This window comes from Ornithorhynchus anatinus, chromosome 13 (assembly GCF_004115215.2).
Source record: "Ornithorhynchus anatinus isolate Pmale09 chromosome 13, mOrnAna1.pri.v4, whole genome shotgun sequence".
NCBI lineage: Eukaryota > Metazoa > Chordata > Mammalia > Monotremata > Ornithorhynchidae > Ornithorhynchus > Ornithorhynchus anatinus.
The window spans coordinates 1,995,636-2,013,128 of record NC_041740.1 but is presented as its reverse complement, the minus strand read 5'-3'; the positions used below and the strand labels follow the sequence as shown (position 1 = coordinate 2,013,128).

The 17,493-nt window shown below is 71.7% G+C and overlaps 1 protein-coding gene across 1 annotated transcript in view; it reads left to right on the top strand.

Moving 5' to 3' along the window:
* The window catches only part of SETD2 (SET domain containing 2, histone lysine methyltransferase), a 61,786-nt gene that overhangs the window by 16,225 nt on the left and 28,068 nt on the right, over window positions 1–17,493 (top strand). Inside the window, exons 4-14 of the mRNA XM_029078077.2 lie at window positions 141–1,198; window positions 1,492–1,624; window positions 1,843–2,025; window positions 2,484–3,883; window positions 4,277–4,408; window positions 4,873–5,001; window positions 7,187–7,310; window positions 8,433–8,510; window positions 10,970–11,067; window positions 13,911–14,037; window positions 16,322–16,456. Of these exons, the coding sequence (XP_028933910.1) occupies window positions 141–1,198; window positions 1,492–1,624; window positions 1,843–2,025; window positions 2,484–3,883; window positions 4,277–4,408; window positions 4,873–5,001; window positions 7,187–7,310; window positions 8,433–8,510; window positions 10,970–11,067; window positions 13,911–14,037; window positions 16,322–16,456 (3,597 nt within the window). The remainder of the gene's footprint in view (window positions 1–140; window positions 1,199–1,491; window positions 1,625–1,842; window positions 2,026–2,483; window positions 3,884–4,276; window positions 4,409–4,872; window positions 5,002–7,186; window positions 7,311–8,432; window positions 8,511–10,969; window positions 11,068–13,910; window positions 14,038–16,321; window positions 16,457–17,493) is intronic.

Here is a 17,493-nt window from a genome sequence, read left to right as displayed (position 1 = left end):
CCCGGCCGAGTCCCCGCCCCCCTCGCCCCCCCGCCGCCGCTCCCCCCCCGCCGCCCCCCCCGGCCCGGACCCCGTCGCCCCCGGCCCGGCCCCCGACCCCGGCGGCGGCCCCCGCGGCGGCTCCGCCCCCGCCGGGGGAGGCCCGGACCCCCGGGGAGCCGGCGCGCCCGGAGGCGGCGCCGAGGCCCGACGCCCCGGCCCGCGGCCCGGAGGAGCGCGGCCGCCGGCCCCCGGCCGAGCGGCCGGCGGGATCGCCGCCCCGGGAAGGCGGCCGTCTCGGGAAGGAGGAGGAGGCCGCCCCCGACGGCTGCGGGGCTCCCCCGGGCCCGAGGAGGGCCGGCCCCAAGAGGAAGGCCTCGCAGTCGGAGGGCCCGGCCCACGGCTCCGAGTCCGACGAGGACCCGGCCCGCGGCGCCCCGGGCCCGCGGCCCCACGAGGCGAAGGGCCCCGCCGGCGCGGAGAAGGAGCGGGAGCCCAAGAGGGGCTCGGCGGGCTGGAGGGGCGACGAGCCGCCCAGGTCCTCGCACCCCAAGGCCGAGCGGGACGACCGGCACTCGGGCCACTCGAAGGGGGAGCGGGACCCGCGCCACCCGTCCTCGCGCCCGCGGGCGGAGCGGGAGAGGCGGCGCAGCCGGTCCCGCTCCCGCTCCCGCTCCCGCTCGGACCGGGGCCCCCGGACGGGCTCCTCCCACTCGCGCCCGGACCGCTCCCACCACTACGACTCGGACCGCCGGTACCACCGGGGCGGCTCGCCCCACCGGGACCGGACGCGCCACTCCCGCTCCTACGCCGAGGCCCGGCCGCGCGACAGCTCCGACTCCGAGGACGAGTACAAGAGGGCCCGCTCCCGGTCCGGGGACGGCCGGCGGCCGGCGGCCGCCGCCGCGGCCTCCCACTCCTCCTCCTACCGGGACTCCCGGTCCGCCCGCCCCAAGGGGGACCGGGACGGCCGGGCGGACCCCCCTCACCCGGACCCCGAGAAGGGCCGCAAGCACGCCCCGAAAGGGGAGCGGGAGTCCAAGCGGGCCCCGGAGGGCGAGGGCCCCAAGCGGGGCGGCTCCCCGGCCAACGAGCCGGGCGGCCGCCGGGGGGCCTCCCACCCGAGGCACGACGGGGGCGCGGCCTCCCGCCCCCGGACCTCCCAGCCCAGGCCGGCCCAGAAGACCGAGCGGCCCAGGAGCCCCTCCCGGGGCCGGAGGCCGCGGAGGAGCCCGGGCCGCGGCCCCGGCCCCCGGGCCCGCCGGCCGCGGGCCCCGGGGCCGGCGAGCCGCGGGCGGGGGCCCGGATCCCCGAGCGGGAGGCGGCCGCCCCGCCCCCCGGGCCGCCGGGGCCGCCTCCCGAGGCGGCGCCCGCCCGAGGAGGCCCGAGGGCTCCCCTCCCCGGCCCGGGGGCCCGGCGGCAGGGAGGCGGCCGTCCCGCTCCCGGCCGAGCGCGAGCCGTCCCGGATCCGTCGCCCGCCCGAGCCCGGCGTCAACGGCTCCCCCGGGGAAGGCGCCGAGCCGGCCGCGGCCCCCGCCTCCCGCGGGCCGACCGCTCCCTCCCGACTGACGACGGCGCGGGCCTCGCCGAGGGGCCCCCTCCGACGGAGAGCCGCCGGGCGGGCGCGGCCAACGGGTTCCGGGAGGTCGGTCCACCCGGAGAGGGGGACCGGGACGGTTCCCCCGGGCGGCCCGGGGAGCCGGTCGGCCCGTCCGGGGAGGCGGCGGCCCCCCGGCCCGACGGGCCCGCGTCTCCCCCGGGCGCCGGGGGGGCGGCCGGGGCTCGGCCCCCCGCGGCCGAACTCCGGGGCCGGAGGCCGGCCGGTCTTCCGGCGACGGGAGCCCTCCCCCGTGCCGCTCCGAGGCCGCCGCCGCCGCGGCCGGGCCCGCCGCTCGGCGACGGTCCCCCGCCGGCCCGGCGGACGCCCCCCCGGACCCGCGGGCGCCCTTCCGGGACGCTCGGGGCCCACGGGCGACGCCTCCCCCGCGGGACCAAGACGGGCCGCCCCGGGACTCGGCCGACTCCGTTTCGGCCGGGCCCTTTTGCGTTTCGCACTCGTCCGTGGGCGGTTCGGGCATCGGTCCCTCTTCCTCGTCTTCCTCCTCCTCCGCCTCGTCGTCGTCGTCGTCGTCCTCCTCCTCCTCCTCCTGCTCCTCCTCCTCCTCCTCCGTTAAGCGGGACTTGACTCACGGAGTCAGGGGGGACCCCGACCCGGCCCCCGAACCCGCGGAGGGCCGCTCTCCGTCCGACGCGGACCCGGGCCCGCGGACCCACGGCGCGGGCGCGTCGCCCCGGGGCGGGCCCGGGGGGCCGGACTCCGCCCCGGAGAAGGCCGCCGGGCCCGGGCAGGGCCCGCTTGCCCCGAAGACGGCGGAGCTCCCCGCGGAGGCGCGGCCCCCCGAGGCGTCGGCCGGGGGCCGGCCCCCGTCCCTCCGGACCCCGGGGGTCCCCGACGGCGGAGAGGGGCTGGGAGGCCCCCCCCCCGCGGGCCCGGGGACCCGGAGGGCGGCCCCCCGGCCCGCGGGGGCGACGGGAGCCCGGGAGGGAGGGCCGGCGCGGCCCCGTCCGCCGAGACCTGCGACGGCAGCGGCCGCGCCCCGGGTCCGGCCGCCCCGGCCCCGGGGGACTACTCCTCCGACTCCGCCGAGAGCGCCAGCGACGACGACGAGAGCGACTCGGACGCCTCGGACTCGGACGACAGCAGCGTCCCGAGGAACCGCCTGCAGTCCGTGGTGGTCGTGCCCAAGAACTCCACCCTGCCCACCGAGGGCGGCAGCCCCTGCCCCGCGCGGGGCGGCCCGGATCACCGGCGCCGGCCCGACCCCTGGGAGGACGGGAGAGGAGGCGAGCCCGCCCGGCCCCGCCACGACGAGAAGCCGGGGGCCGCCGCCCGGGGCTGCCCGCCCGCCGACGGGTGCCCCGCGCCCAGGGGCCCGGAGAAGGGCCCGGAGGCGCCGTGGGCCGGGCCCGGCGGGAGGCCGCCGCCCCAGGCGCCTCAGCCCCAGAGCGACGGCGTGGACAGCACCAGTCAGGCCGACGCCGCCCCCGACCCCCGGGACCCCGCCGGCCCGCAGAGGGACCGGCCCGAGGCCGCGCAGCCGGACCCGGCGGCCCGCCGGGAGGAGGCGGGCGCCCGGCCGGCGGCCGGTCCGTCCGACGGACCCGACGGCGGGCTCGGGGGGGCCGGGCCGGGCGGCCCCCCCGCCCCGGGGGACCTCTCCCGAGCGGGCGGCCCCCGCGGGGCCGGGGACCCGCTCCGCCTGGGCTGGGACCTCTCCCAGACGGAGAAGCCCAGCTCCACCTGCCAGCAGCCCGACAGCAGCTTCGGCCTCTACCCCGGCTACGGCCGCCGGCCGGCCGCCGGGCCCTACTGCGGCGCCCCGGCCTACTGGGCCGGCAACGGCTACTGGGACCCCAGGCTGGCGGGCCGGCCCCCCCACGGGCAGGTGCCCGACTCGCTGACGGGCGACCACGAGGAGGAAGGGGCCGGGGAGGAGCCCTGGGCGGTCGCCCACGGGCCCCGGTTCCCCGGCCGGCCGCCCAAGGGTCCCGCCCCGCCGCCGAAGGAGCCGGGCTCCGTGCAGGCCCCCGAGATCAGCAGCAACTCCAGCAAGGAGCCCCCGGCCGGGGCCGAGAAGAAGGACTCCCCCAAGGGCCCCGAGAGGCCCGAGGCCAAGGAGCGGGGACCCCCCAAGAAGAGGCGGCAGGAGCCGGAGAGCGACTCGGAGAGCGACGGCGAGCGGCGCGACAGGAAGCGGGCGCGGACGGAGGCGGGCCGGCCGCCGGCCCCGCTGTGCGTCATGGACGACTTCCGCGATCCCCAGAGGTGGAAAGAGTGTGCCAGGCAGGGGACCATGCCCTGCTACTTCGACCTCATCGAGGAGAACGTGTACCTCACCGAGAGGTGGGTGGCGGCCCTCCCTCCCCCCCCCCGGCCCCGGGCCTCCTCGCCTCGCCCGGAAGGGTTCGCCGGGCCGCGGTCACCCGCCGGAAGGGGACGTTTACCGGACGCCCCGGCGGGTGACCCCCGGGGGGGGGTGGGGGGGAGATCCGGCCGATGATCTCCCCCTCACCTCTTTCGGTTAGGGCGCGCCGCCTCCCCACCCTCCGTTGGTTGCCGTTTTTCCCCGAGCGCTGACCGCGCGCCGAGCACCTGGGGGAGGACAGTACGACACGGAGCGGCCGCGTTCCCCGCCTCCCGACGAGCAGCCCTTTGCGGGCCCGGGCGAAACCCGGCTGGGGTTGAGGGGGGGCGGGGGTTTGGCCGGTCCCGCTGACCCCGCTCTCCGCTCTGCAGGAAGAGGAACAAGTCCCACCGGGATATCAAACGGATGCAGTGCGAGTGCGCCCCCCTCTCCAAAGAGGAGCGCGCCCAAGGCGACGTCGCGTGCGGGGAAGACTGTCTCAACCGTCTCCTCATGATCGAATGGTAAACACCGCGCCCCGCGACAACGCGGAGGTCCCGGACCCGGTGGGGAAAAAGCAAATAAGGCGCGGGGAGTCACCGGTTACCTAACGACTTGGGTAACGGGAGTGATTGGAACTAGGGTACTTGTTCAAGCGCTTACTCTGTGCTGAGCGCTGTCGTGGGGCCCGGGTTAATCGGGTTGGACGTAGCGACGGTAATAATCGTCGTCATCCCTACGGGCCGGGCCCCGTACCGAGGGCCGGGGTGGATACAAGCGATTGGGCGCGGTCCCCGTCCCACGTGGGGCTCTTGGCGACGGTCTCCGTTTCACAGATGAGGTCCCCGAGGCACCGTGAAGGGACGGGCCCGCGGACCCGCGGGAGACGGGTGGCGGATCCGGGATCGGACCCCGTGACGCTCCCGACGCCCGGGCTCCCCCGGCGGCCCCCGCCTGACGTTCATCCGGTCGTCCTTTCTCATTCCAGTTCTTCCCGGTGCCCGAACGGAGACAACTGTTCCAACAGGAGGTTCCAGAGGAAACAGCATGCGGACGTGGAAGTCATCCTGACGGAAAAGAAGGGATGGGGGCTGCGGGCGGCCAAAGATCTTCCGTCGTAAGCCACCGGGGCTCCGGTCCCCCGCCCCTCCCCCCCCCCCCCCCCCGCCGTTTCTCTCAGGGAGCGAGGGGGTCTCCCCGGGGCATCCGGGCACCCGGGGCCGGAAAGCGGCCCGGCGCCGGGCCGAGGAGGAGCCCGTTTGGACGCCCACGCCCGCCCGGCCTCGTCGAGCTCGCGGTCCAGCGGCTCAAACCGTCAGCTCGCCGCGGGCGGGGAACGCGCCTGCCGACTCCGTGGTGTCGGCCCCTCCCGGGTGCTCGGGACGGTGCCCCGGACGCGGTGCGCCCTCGAGGAACGCCGCGTACCGACGGGGACGGCGGGCTCGACTGCCCGGCCGTCACGCTCTTCCACCGCTCTCCCGGCCACCCCCGACCGAGCCCCCGAAGCCCCGGGGTCGGGACGACGGCAGTCAGCCCCTCTGTAGCGCGGAAGCGGGCGGCCAGCGGAAGGCGCGGCCCGCCCTGGCAGGCGGCGCCTTTCCTCCTCCGAAGAATAATAGAATAATAATAACGGCGGGATTCGTCAGGCCCTCACCCGGTGCCGAGCACCGAACCGAGGTCGCCCGGCAGGTAGCCGGCGGAGCCAGGATTAGAACCCAGGGCCCCCGACCCCCTCAGGCTCCACGCTTCGTCCGCTGGGCCCGTGCGGCTCGGATTCCGGGGCCACGATTCCACGGGTGCTCATCCGTTCAGCCGTATTTATCGAGCGCCCTACACCGTGTGCAGAGCATCGTCCCGAGCGCTCGGGAGAGGGCAGTACAACAACCGACAGTCAGGTTCCCTGCCCGCGGTGAGCTTACAGCCTAAACGGGAGGAGACGGGCGTTGAGCTACGTAAATTAGGGATTGAGCCGTGCGAAGAAATGGGAGATGTCATAAATTACGGACTCGGATTTACACCGGATGACGCCGGGGCCCGGCTTCCTCAGAACCCTCCCCTCCCTCGCCCCCGGCGCCTTCCGGAGCACCGCGCGCTCGCCGTTGGGTGACTTGAGCGGCCGGAGGATGTCCGGAATGTGACCTCTCGGCAGCGGTCGGTATCCGGATCGTCCCGCCTGCCGTGCTTCTCGGCGGGGAGGTTGCGTTGGACCCTCCCGGGCGCTCGGCACAGGCTCTGCACCCTGGAGGTGCTCCGTAGATACCGTCGACGGGTGCGTGCCCCGGGCCCGGTTTTCCAAGTGCTCCCAGAGAAGCGGCGTGGCTCGGCGGCAAGAGCCCGGGCTCGGGGGTCCGGGGTCACGCGTTCGAGTCCCGGCTCGGCCGCTCGTCAGCTGTGCGACCGTGGGCGAGTCGCTTCGCCTCTCTGGGCCTCGGTGACCTCATCTGGGAAAGGGGGATTAACCGTGAGCCTCACGTGGGACCACCGGACCGCCCCGCGTCTCCCCCCCCCGGCGCTTAGAACGGCGCCCTGCCCGTAGTAAGCGCCTAACAAATACCGACGTTATCGTTACTGTCCCGCGCCGCGTTCGACGGGCGGATCGATAGCCGGTTCCTCGGGTTGGGCTTCGGCGGCTAAACGGTTCCGGATGGACGGCTCTGTCTCCCCCGATGACGGCGTCCGTTAGCAGCGGGGCTCGGTGGAAAGAGCGCGGGCCTGGGAGGCAGAGGTCACGGGTTCTAATCCCGGCTCCGCCGCCGGTCAGCCGCGTGACCTCGGGCGAGTCACTCGACTCCTCCGTGCCTCAGTGACCTCATCTGTCACGTGGGGATTAAAAAAAACCGTGAGCCCCACGTGGGACGACCCGATCGCTTTGTACCCCCCAGCGCTCAGGACGGCGCTCGGCACACAGTAAGCGCTTAACCGACACCACGGTTTGTTTATTTTACTACGTGCCAAGCGCCGCTCGAAGAGCCGGGCTAGATACAAGGTCATCGGATTGGACGCGGTCCCTACCCCACACGGGGCGCGCTGCCTCGATCCCCGTTTTATAGACGAGGTGGCTGAGGCGCGGCGACGTGACCCGGCCGGGGTCACAGACGCGGGGCGGAACTGGGATTCGGACCCAGGTCCCTCGGCCTCCGAGGCGCGCCGCTCCTCCCCGTTCTCCGCGTAGCCGGCGGCGCGCCCCCCCCCCCCCCCCGGCCCCCGCTCCCTCATCCCCGGGCGTCGTCTTCGACTAGCCGGGGAGAGACTCGGCGGTCCGGGGCCGGTGGCGATGGGCCCGTCTGGCTTTTTTCTCCTAGGAACACGTTCGTCCTGGAGTACTGCGGAGAGGTGCTGGACCACAAGGAGTTCAAAGCCCGGGTCAAGGAGTACGCGCGAAACAAGAACATCCACTATTACTTCATGGCCCTGAAGAACGACGAGGTAGGCAGCCGGGCGGGGCGGGCCCCGCCGCCCTCCTGTCAGACCGGCGGCAGGAAGATGCGGCCGGTGGGCCGGCCGGCTCGGCCCGCGCTCTCTCCGCCACCCCACGCCGTTTCCCGATGGAGAGGTCGCGGGCCGGGGGGGGGGTCGCGCAGCCCCCGGGCGGGGGGGCGGATCACGCGGGCCGGGGGTCGTCTCTATTCCTTGCCGAACTGTACTTTCCCAGCGCTTGATAGAGTGCTCGGCACCCGATAAGCGCCCGTTAAACACGATGGGACGGACGGCTGCCCGGCCGGCGGGTTGGCGGGTTCGGCCGGCCGACTGACCGGCCGACCGGCCGGTCACCTGGTTGACCGTAGAGGTCCCGGGTGTCCTTGGGAGGAGGGATTTTTCGGGAGGGGAAGGAAAAGGTGCGGGGGGAAGGTGGGACGAACCGGAGACGTAAGAATCCAAGGAGGGGGGTTGTCGGCGGTCCATCTCGGGCCAGCGGTCGGCGCCAAGCGCTTTACTAAACGCCGGGGTAGGTAGGAGGTGACTGGGTCGGGCGCAGTTCCCGAGGAGGCGGGGGCACGGAGATCGGACCTCCGTTCGGCGCAGACGGGCCTGTCGGCAGCCTGGATGGAGAGGAAAGGGGAGATCGGGGGGACGCGCGGCCTGGCCCTTTCGTCCTCCCGGCTCGGGGAGGCGGGACGGGGCGGAGGGAGGAAGGTTCGGGGAAGGCGGGGGTCGGCGTGGCGCCGGGCTCTTGTGGTGCAGCGGAGTAGTTGAGCCGCCTGAGATGGGCTCTGCAAGGCCCGGGCTGGGGCGGGCCTACCCCCGGAATACCGCGCCGCCCCCGGCGGGGTGACTCGGTTTCCCCTCCCCGCCCAGAATCTGCTCGGAGAAACGAGGGCGTCCCCCACCTCCTAAGCACCCTTAGCCGCTCGGCCGGGGGCGGGGAACGTGTCCTCTCCCGAGTCTCGGTCCGGTGCCCGGCGGCCGGCCGGCGCTCCCTCAGTACGACGGAGCCAGCGGGGTTTCGCGGGACGGCGCTTTGCCCGCGGCCGGCGCTCGGTGAGTCCGCCGGAAGAAGGGGGAAAGAAGCGAGCCGGCGGCGCCGCCTCACTGGCTCTTCTCTTGCAGATCATCGACGCCACCCAGAAAGGCAACTGCTCCCGTTTTATGAACCACAGCTGCGAGCCCAACTGCGAGACCCAGAAGGTGAGCGGTCGGCCGAGCGGCCGGCCACCCGGGCCTCGGCCTCCTCCGTCCGCGGCCGCGTGGGACTCTCTCTAAGTGGCGTTTAAGCGTTCGCCTGCGAGTCCGACCCCGTTCTGCACGCTGGGCGGATACGGGCTGATCGGGTCGGATGGAGTCCGGTCGGTCGATCGTATTTATCGAGCGCTTAACCGTGTGCCGCCGAAGAGGCCTTCCCAGACTCAGCCCCGCTTTTCCCCATCTCCCACTCCCTTCTGCGTCGCCCCGACTCGCTCCCTCTGCTCTCCCCCAGCCCCCTCCCCCCCCCCCCACCGCTTACGTACGTCTGTAATTTTATTCATTTGTATCGCCGTCTCTCTGACCCCCGCCTAGATCGTAATGTCACTGTTTCTCGTTGTACTTTCCCGATGGCTCGGTCCGGCGCTCCGCACGCGGTAAGCGCTTCCTAAATGCGACTGACTAATAATGATAATGACGATGGGATCTCTTAGGCCCTTCCTGCCTGCCGGGCACCGTACCGAGCGTTGGGGAGGATACAAGGTAGCGGGGTTGGACTCGGTCCCTGGCCCCCGTGGGGCTCCCGGTCGCAATCCCCGTTTTCCAGATGAGGGAAGTGAAGTGACCGGCCCAGGGTCAGCCAGCGGACAAGTGGCGGGGCCGGGGTGAGAACCCGGGTCCGTCTGACGCCCGGGCCCGGGCTCCGCCCGCCAGTCCGCGCTGCTTCTCGGTGTAACGATAAAACCAGACGCGTTCCCTCCCGCGTGGGGGGGGGGGTCCCGATCTAAGCAGCGGGTCAACGAAGGACAGCCCTGTTACAAGGAGAGTTTTAAAAAATTCGTTCAGTCGTGTCTTATCGAGCGCTTACCGTGTGCCAGACGCCGCGCTAAACTCCTGGGCGGGTCCAGTAGAATAAACGGACACATTCACTGCCCACAGCGCAGCACAAAGACCCCCAGGCCTCAGCGGGGCTCCGTCTCCGAGCACGCCATCCCCCTCCGCCCCCCCACCCCGGACTGTCCCTTCCCCAGGTTCGGGGGGCCGAGAGCGAGTCCGGACCCCGGGACTGCCACGCCTGCGCCGGAACGGAGCTGGGGGGGAGTCATTTCTTGGGGGATCCCGGTCGTGTGGGGGGGCGCGTGGGTGCATTTCTGACTTCCTCTTCGGCGAGCGGGGAAACTGTGGTTTCCCCTTCGCCGGTTTCGTTCCCCCGACCCGCGCGTACGCAGACGCACGACTCGGTGCTCGGAGGGGGGAGACGGCGGCGTCTCCCCCGCCCGAGCGGGCGGCCGTTGGAAGCTCGAGGCTCTCTCGCTTCCCCTCCTCTGTCTGGGGCAGACGGGGAAGACGTTCCCAGCCGACTGCCGGGCACCTAAACCCCTGCGGGGGCCGCGGGGGGTCCGCCCGTCCCCCACGCCGGCCGACCCCCTACTCCCCGCCACGGGCGCCTCGGGAGGGGGCCCCCCCCCTTTTTATCGAGCGCTTACTGCGGGCCAAGCGCCGTACCGAGAGCTTGGGGGAGTACACTGCAGCAGCAGAGGGACGCGTTCCCGGCCGCAACGAGCTCACGGGCCAGAGGCAGTCATTCTCCCTACCTTCGCAGCCTTATTCGAGGCCCATCTCCGACCGTGAGCCCGTTGCGGGGGCAGGGGTGGTCTCCGCCTGGTGGCGAATTGTACATTTCAAGCGCTCTGCACACAGTAAGCGCTCAGTGAATACGATTGAAGGAACGAATGGATGAAGAGGCCTTCCCTGCCTCAGCCCTCCTTTCCTCTTGTCCCACTCCGGCGGCGCCCTGACGCGCTCCTTCTCTTCGTCCCCCCCTCCCGGCCCCGCACCGCCTCCGTCCCTATCCCTCATTTATTGAATTCTGTCCACGTCCGTCCGTCCCCCCCCCCCCCCCAGGCTGTCAGCTCCTTGCGGGCCGGGACCGTGTCCGCTCTTTCGTCGAATCGGACTCTTCCGGGCGCTTAGAGTGGTGCTGTGCACCCGCTAAGTGCCCGATAAATCCGATGGACTGACCGACGGGGTAACGGAATCGTCGTCCTCCTCCGCCCGCGCTGGGCACGGTGCCGTACGCCTCGTACGCGCTCACTCAGAATCACCGACGGGTTAAGCTGCCCGAGCTTAGAGGCGGCACGGTGTAGTGGCTAGAACTCGGGCCCGGGAGCCAGCGGGTCACGGGTTCCAGCCCCGGGCTGGCTGACCCCGGGGGAGTCACCTCACCTCTCTGGGCCTCGTCGGTAGAACGGGGATCGAGACGGCGAGCCCCACGGGGGACAGAGGGACCGTGTCCGACTCGATCCGCTCGCATCCGCCCCGGCGCCCGGCACGTAGTAAGCGCTTAACCGACCCCATCGTCGTCACCCTCATCATCGAACGGAGGGCCAGGAAGCACGTTTGCCCGAGCGGGTCTGACGCCCTCTTTTTCCTTTCTCGCTTTTCCTTTTCCTCTCCCACGGCAGTGGACTGTGAACGGTCAACTGAGAGTCGGCTTCTTCACCACGAAACTGGTTCCGTCCGGCGCCGAGCTGACTTTCGACTACCAGTTCCAGAGATACGGGTGAGGCTCCCGTCTTCCCTTCCGCTCGTCGCCCCCGGCGGGGCCGGTGGGGGTCCGGGGGCCGTGCGGGGAATCGGGGGGATCGGCCCGAGGATAGCCGCCCCCGAGGTTTCGTCCCTCCGCCCCCCGCTGCCCTGTCGAGGAGCGAGTAGGAGAGCCGAGCTCCCGGTTCCTGGCGTTCTCTCTCTCCTTTTCGGGGGGGAGGGGGGGGTCGGGGAGCCGGCCGAAGTGCTGGGGTGGTCATCGGGTTTAACCTCCGCCCGCCCTCCGGAGGAGCCCAGGGTCGGCCCGGCACCGAGGTCCCGTGAGCGGGTCGAGTGAGGGACGTGAGGACCCTTTATTTAACGAGAAGAAAACCGAGTCAGTGGTTTTTATTGAGTGCTTGCCGTGCGCGGAGCCCCGTGGTGAGCGCTCGGGAGAGGACGGTGCCGCAGAGTCGGTGCACGCGTCCCGTGCCCACAGCGGGCTCCCGGCCCGGAGGACTTTGCTCACGTATCGACGGTGTTTGAGCGCCCGCCAGATGCAGAGCACCGTAGTAAGCGCTCGGGAGAGGACGGTGCCGCAGAGGCGGTGAGAAGCGGCGTGGCTCAGTGTGGAGAGAGCCCGGGCTTTGGAGTCGGAGGTCACGGGTTCGAATCCCGGCTCGGCCATCTGTCAGCCGTGTGACTTTGGGCGAGTCACTTCACTTCTCGGTGCCTCGGTTCCCTCGTCTGTAAAACGGGGACGGAGACCGGGAGCCCCACGTGGGACGACCCGATTCCCCCGCGTCCACCCCGGCGCTTAGAACGGCGCTCGGCACACAGTGAGCGCTTAACCGACACCAACATTGTTGGCGAGCTGGCAGTCGAGAGGATGAGCCTACCGGGAAAAAAAAAAAAAAGGTCGCCAAACCACGTCTGACCCCTGTTGTGTGGTTTGGTGACCCAAGAATGATCCCAGTGGGGACGTTTTCCTTTCAAGAGACCTCCCCCCTCCTTGGGCTTTCTATTTCGTCGGCCTCCCGTATTCCCTCGCGTGGCGAGGGGCCCTAAATTGAGGCCGGGGGCGGAGGGGTGTCGTCCTTCCCCTCCCGCTCCCGCCAAAGGAAACCCCCCCCCCCCCCGGGGAGTGGCCGGTCCGGAAAGAGAGCCGGCCCCCGGACGTTACGGAGAAGCGGCGCGGCTCAGCGGGAGGAGCGAGGCCTTACGAGTCACGGGGCCTGGGTTCTAATCCCGACTCCCGCCGCTCGTCAGCCGCGGGACTGGGGGCGAGTCGCTTCACTTCGCGGGGCCTCCGTGACCTCATCTGGAAGACGGGGACGAAGACCGGCAACCTCGTTACCCCGTATCTCCCCCCCGGGGCTTAGGACGGTGCTGGGCACGTCGTAGTAAGCGCTTAGCAAATGCCAACGGGATTAGCCTGACCGCGTTGGGCCTTGCGAGGCGACCGGGCTCTGGGGCCCCGGTTGAGGCTCTCCCGTTCCGCGCTCCCCGGAAGGGGAACGGGACCCAGAGAGAACGCCGGCAAAATCGAGGGTCAGACGCCGTAGACGGGAAGCTCCGCGAGGGCGGGGGACGTGTCGGCCGCCGCCGCGGCCTTACGTCCGCCCAGGTACCGAGCACAGCGCCCTGCGCGCGGTAAGCGCTCGGCACCCCGGGACGGTCTTCAGGGCGGCGCGTGCCGACGTCAGTGGGGAGCAGCGTGGCCGGGCGGATGAAGCGCGGGGTCTGGGTTCGAACCCTTGCCCCCGCCGCGCGGCCGGGTCGCTTCAGCCTCCCGCGCCCGTCTCCTCGGCTGCGGGATGGGAGTCCGACCCCCGCTGTCCCTCCCGTTCAGGCGGCGAGGCCCGTGCGGGACGGGGACCGAGTCCGGCCTAGGCGACCGGCATGCACCCCGGCGCTCAGAACGGTGCCCGGCACGTAGGAGGCGCCCAGTGAACGGCCCGCTCGCTCCGGGCGACGGTGAAATGACAATAACGTTGGTATCCGTTAAGCGCTCCCTATGTGCCGAGCGCCGTTCTGAGCGCCGGGGGAGGGACGGGGGCGTCGGGTGGTCCCGCGCGGGGCTCGGTCTTCGTCCCCATTTTCCAGATGGGGGAGCCGAGGCACCGGGAAGCGAAGCGACTGGCCCACGGTCACACGGCTGCCGAGCGGCAGAGCCGGGATTCGAACCCACGACGGCCGACTCCCCAGCCCGGGCTCTTTCCGCTGAGCCGCGCTGCTTCTACTGTGCCTGTGGCTGTGGAAGAGGGCCTTCGGGGAAGTCGGTCCGTCTCCCCCCCCCCCCCCCCCCCGACCCCGCCGCCGCCGATGTGGCTTAAAAGCACCGTGGCTTCGTGGATGGAGTCAGGAGGCCCTGGGTTCTAATCCCGGCCCTGCCGCTTGTCTGCTGGCTGACCTCGGGCGGTTCGTTTCTCCGGGCCTCGGTTCCCTCGTCTGCAAAATGGGGATTGAGAGCCCGAGCCCCGGCTTTGCCGGGGAACCGCCGTGTCCAACCTGATCGGTGATAATGCTCGTGGCATTTAAGCGCTCGCTAGGCGCCGGGCACCGTTCTGAGCCCCCGCGGGGCTCACGGTCTCCGTCCCCATTTTCCGGACGAGGGAACTGAGGCCCCGAGAAGTGAAGTGTCCTGCCCGGGGTCAGCCGGGAGACCGGGGTGGGGGGGGGGGGGGCGGAGCCGGGATCAGAACCCAGGGCCCGCGGCTGCCGAGCCGGGGCTCTTTCCGCCGAGCCACGCCGCCCCTCCTTCATCTACCCCGGTGCTCGGGGCAGGTCTGGCACGTAGCGAGCGCCCGACAAGGACTGTTATCGCCGTTCTTATCGTTGTTGTTGTTATTAACCGACGTGTCCCTCGTGCTCGACCAGAAAAGAGGCTCAGAAGTGCTTCTGTGGCTCAGCCAACTGCCGTGGCTACCTGGGAGGGGAGACCCGGGTGAGCATCAGGGCCGCCGGCGGGAAAATGAAGAAGGAGCGCTCCCGGAAGAAGGACTCGGTGAGTCTCGCACCCAGACCCCGGGCCTCCCCGGGGGCTCCGGGACGCGCCGGCCCGGGCGGAGACCGGGAGCCCCGTGCGAGAGGCGGACGGTGTCCGCCCTGCTTAGCTCTGATCTACCCCGGCGCTTGGTACGGTCCCCGGTAGGCGCTCGACGGATGCCTTCGAAAGGAAAATAGAGTCGGGCGACCCGTCCCCTGCCCACGACAGCCTCAAAGCCCGCGTGGCTCAGCGGAGGGAGCCCGGGCTTCGGAGTCGGAGGTCACGGGTTCGACCCCCGGCTCCGCCGCTCGTCGGCCGCGGGACCGTGGGCGAGTCACTTGACTGTGCCTCGGTCACCTCGTCTGTCAGATGGGGATGAACCGGGAGCCTCCCGTGGGACGACCCGACGACCCCGGATCTCCCCCCGGCGCTCAGAACGGTGCCCGGCACGCGGTGAGCGCTCAACAGATACCGACGTCGTTATCGTTATCTGGGAAATGGAGATCGAGACCGTGAGCCCCGTAGGGGACGGTGCCCAGTCCGGGCGTTCGGAAGTATCTACTGAGCGCTTACTAGGTGCAGAGCGCTGTGCCGAGCGCTTGGAATGAACAGGTCGGCAACGGATAGAGGCGGCCCGATCGGGGGAGGCGGACGGCCGGGAACGATGGAGTCCGATTAGCTCGTAGCTCCCCCGGCGCTCAATACGGTGCCCGGACGCACAGCAGGCGCTCAGCCCCGTGAGGTGGACGCGTCCTCTGCCCACGGCGAGCCCGCGGCATCGTCTGTAGAATGGGGATCAAGACCCCCGAACCCGTTATGGGACGTGGACCGTGTCCGCCTCCGGCGGCTTGCGTCTCCCCCGGCACGCGGTACGGCGCCCAGTAAGCGTCTGACGAGTACCGTTTCCAAAAAGAAAGGGGGCGCGGGGGGGAGAGCCAGGCCCCGGGAGCGGAAACGAGTCGCCCCGGGGCATCCGGGGGCCCCAGGGCGGAACTGGGGCCGCACTCGTTCATTCGGCCGTATTTATTGAGCGCTTACCGAGCGCTTGGAACGCGCGAGGCGGTTTCCCGCCCTCGCGGCCCCGCCGCCCCTCCCCCTCCGGCGGGACTCCTGCCGTGGCGTTGACGCCTTCGGCCCGGGACTCGTTCACTCGTTCGTTCCGCGGTATCTGTTGAGCGCCTCCCGTGCGCAGAGGGCTGTACCGAGCGCCCCGTAGGTCCACTTGGGCGACAGATAGAGGCACTCCCTACCCGCCAGCGGGCTCGCGGTCTAGACCCGTCAACGTCGACCCTCTCCCCCCCCCCCCCCCCCCCCCGCCCCGGCGGAACCCAGGGGCTCAGGCGTCCGTCGGGCCCGGCGTCGCGGGTTTGCCCGTGGCTCCCTACGGCCCGGGGGAGCGGGCGCCTGCGGGGCCGGCCGGGGCGGGGGGATTTCCGGCCTCTCGCCGCCGGGCCCGGAGCGGGCAGGGCGGGCCGGTCCGGGGCGAGGGGCCGCCGTGGAGGCCCGCGATCCCCCGACGGAAGACCGCCCCCCCCCCCCCCGGGCCGTAGGGAGCCACGGGCAAACCCGTCGTGGGCGGGGAGAGCGTCTGCTCGCCGTTGCCGTTATATCGTCCTCTCCCCAGCGCTCAGAACGGCGCTCAGGCGCTCGGTAAATAGGATCCGTTGATTTAGTCCTCGTTCCGACGAGCGCGGGCGGCGGCCCGCTTCTGATCCCGGCTCCGCCGCCTGTCCGCCGTGTGACCCCGGGGCCGGTCACCTCGTTTCCCCGGGCCCCGTGAACCCCGCCTGTGAAACGGGGATGAGGGGACCGTCAGCCCCACGTGGGACGGGGACCGCGCCCAACCGAATTAGCTTGCGTCCCACCGCCCCCCCCCCCCCCGGCGCTTAGTACGGTGCCCGGAACAGAGTAAGTGCTTCACAGATACTGTTTTTAAAAATAAATAAATCGGGCCTCCTCCCTCGTCTCCCGGCGTGGTGAGGTCGGGGCCCGGGTTCTTTCGTTTCGGTCACTCCGTCGCCCGCGAGTGCTCGCCGCGCGCAGAGCGCCGTACCGAGCGCCGGGGAGAGGACGCCGCAGCGGTGAACGGGCGCTTTGCCCACCCGCAGCGAGCTGGCGGTCTAGAGTCCGGCGGTCCAGCCTCCCGCCGGCCTGAGGGCCCCCCCGCCCCCCGTCGAACCCCTCGCGGGAGCCGAGGAGACCCCGGGGCGGCGACCCCGGGTAGTCGGAGGCGGGACGGGCCTCCGGGAGGGGCCCGGGGGGTTTCGTGTGCGTGACCGTTCTGCCTCCCGCCCCCCGGTAGGTGGATGGCGAGCTGGAGGCGCTTCTCGAAAACGGGGAGGGCCTGTCGGACAAAAACCAGGTCCTCAGCCTGTCCCGCCTGATGGTCCGCATCGAGACGCTGGAGCAGAAGCTGACCTGCCTCAAGCTGATCCAGGTGAGGGTCTCCCGGGGCCCCGGAAAGCCACGTGGCGATCTCTCGGGGAGCGAGCCCCCCGTCCACGGAGCCCTGGGGCCGCCTGCCGCCGGCGGGGCGCTTCGCCGAGCACCTGGGAGAGTCCGGTAGCCCGGACTGAGTCGACCGGTTCCCTGCCCACGGGGAGCTCTGACCGGAGCGGATGATGACACGAATGACGTTGGCGTCTGTTAGGCGCTCACCGCGCGCCGAGCGCCGTTCTGAGCGCCGGGGGAGATCCGGGGTCGTCGGGTCGTCCCGCGGGAGGCTCACGCTCCCCATTTGACAGATGAGGTCACCGAGGCCCAGAGGAGTGAAACGACTCGCCCGCGGTCACACAGCTGACGAGCGGCAGAGCCGGGACCCGAACCCACGCCCTCCCGGGCTCTTTCCACTGAGCCGCGCTGCTTCCCCGATGCCCTGGTCGCCCCGGGCACGTTTTTCGACCCGGCTCAGGTGGCTCGGCGCCGATGAGGCCGCCCGCCCCGGCTCGTCCCCGGGGGAGACGGGGGGGGGGGGTCGGGGCGCCGAGAGACGAGAAGAACGGTCTTCCCTCTCGAGCCGTCCCGTAGATTTTCGGGTTGCCTGGCGACCGCCGGACTTCCCGGTTTGGTCCGCGAGAGGGGGAGGTCGCCGGATGGGTCCGAGCCGCCCGATGGTATTTTTGCAGCCGGGATCGTCCCCCGCGGCGTTCACTCGGTGCTTAGGGGGTGCCAAGAGGCCTCGGACCGGAAGCTCCTCGCCGGCAGGGAGGGCGTCCGCTAGCCCCGTTGTACGGTGTCGGACTCTCCCGAGCGCTTAGCGCGGGTCTGAACCGCCCAGTGAGTACCCTCGGCCGGCCGCCGCGCAGTCGGCTCGGCCACCGCCCCCGTTCCGCCTGGGGCTCGCCGACTGAGAAGCGGGAAGAGCCGGTGGCCCCCGCTTAACGGGCGGAGCCCGGATTCGAATCCTGATCTCCGGACTGGATCGATCGGTGGCGCCTACTGAGCGCTTGCCGGGCGCGGAGCACGTACCGAGCG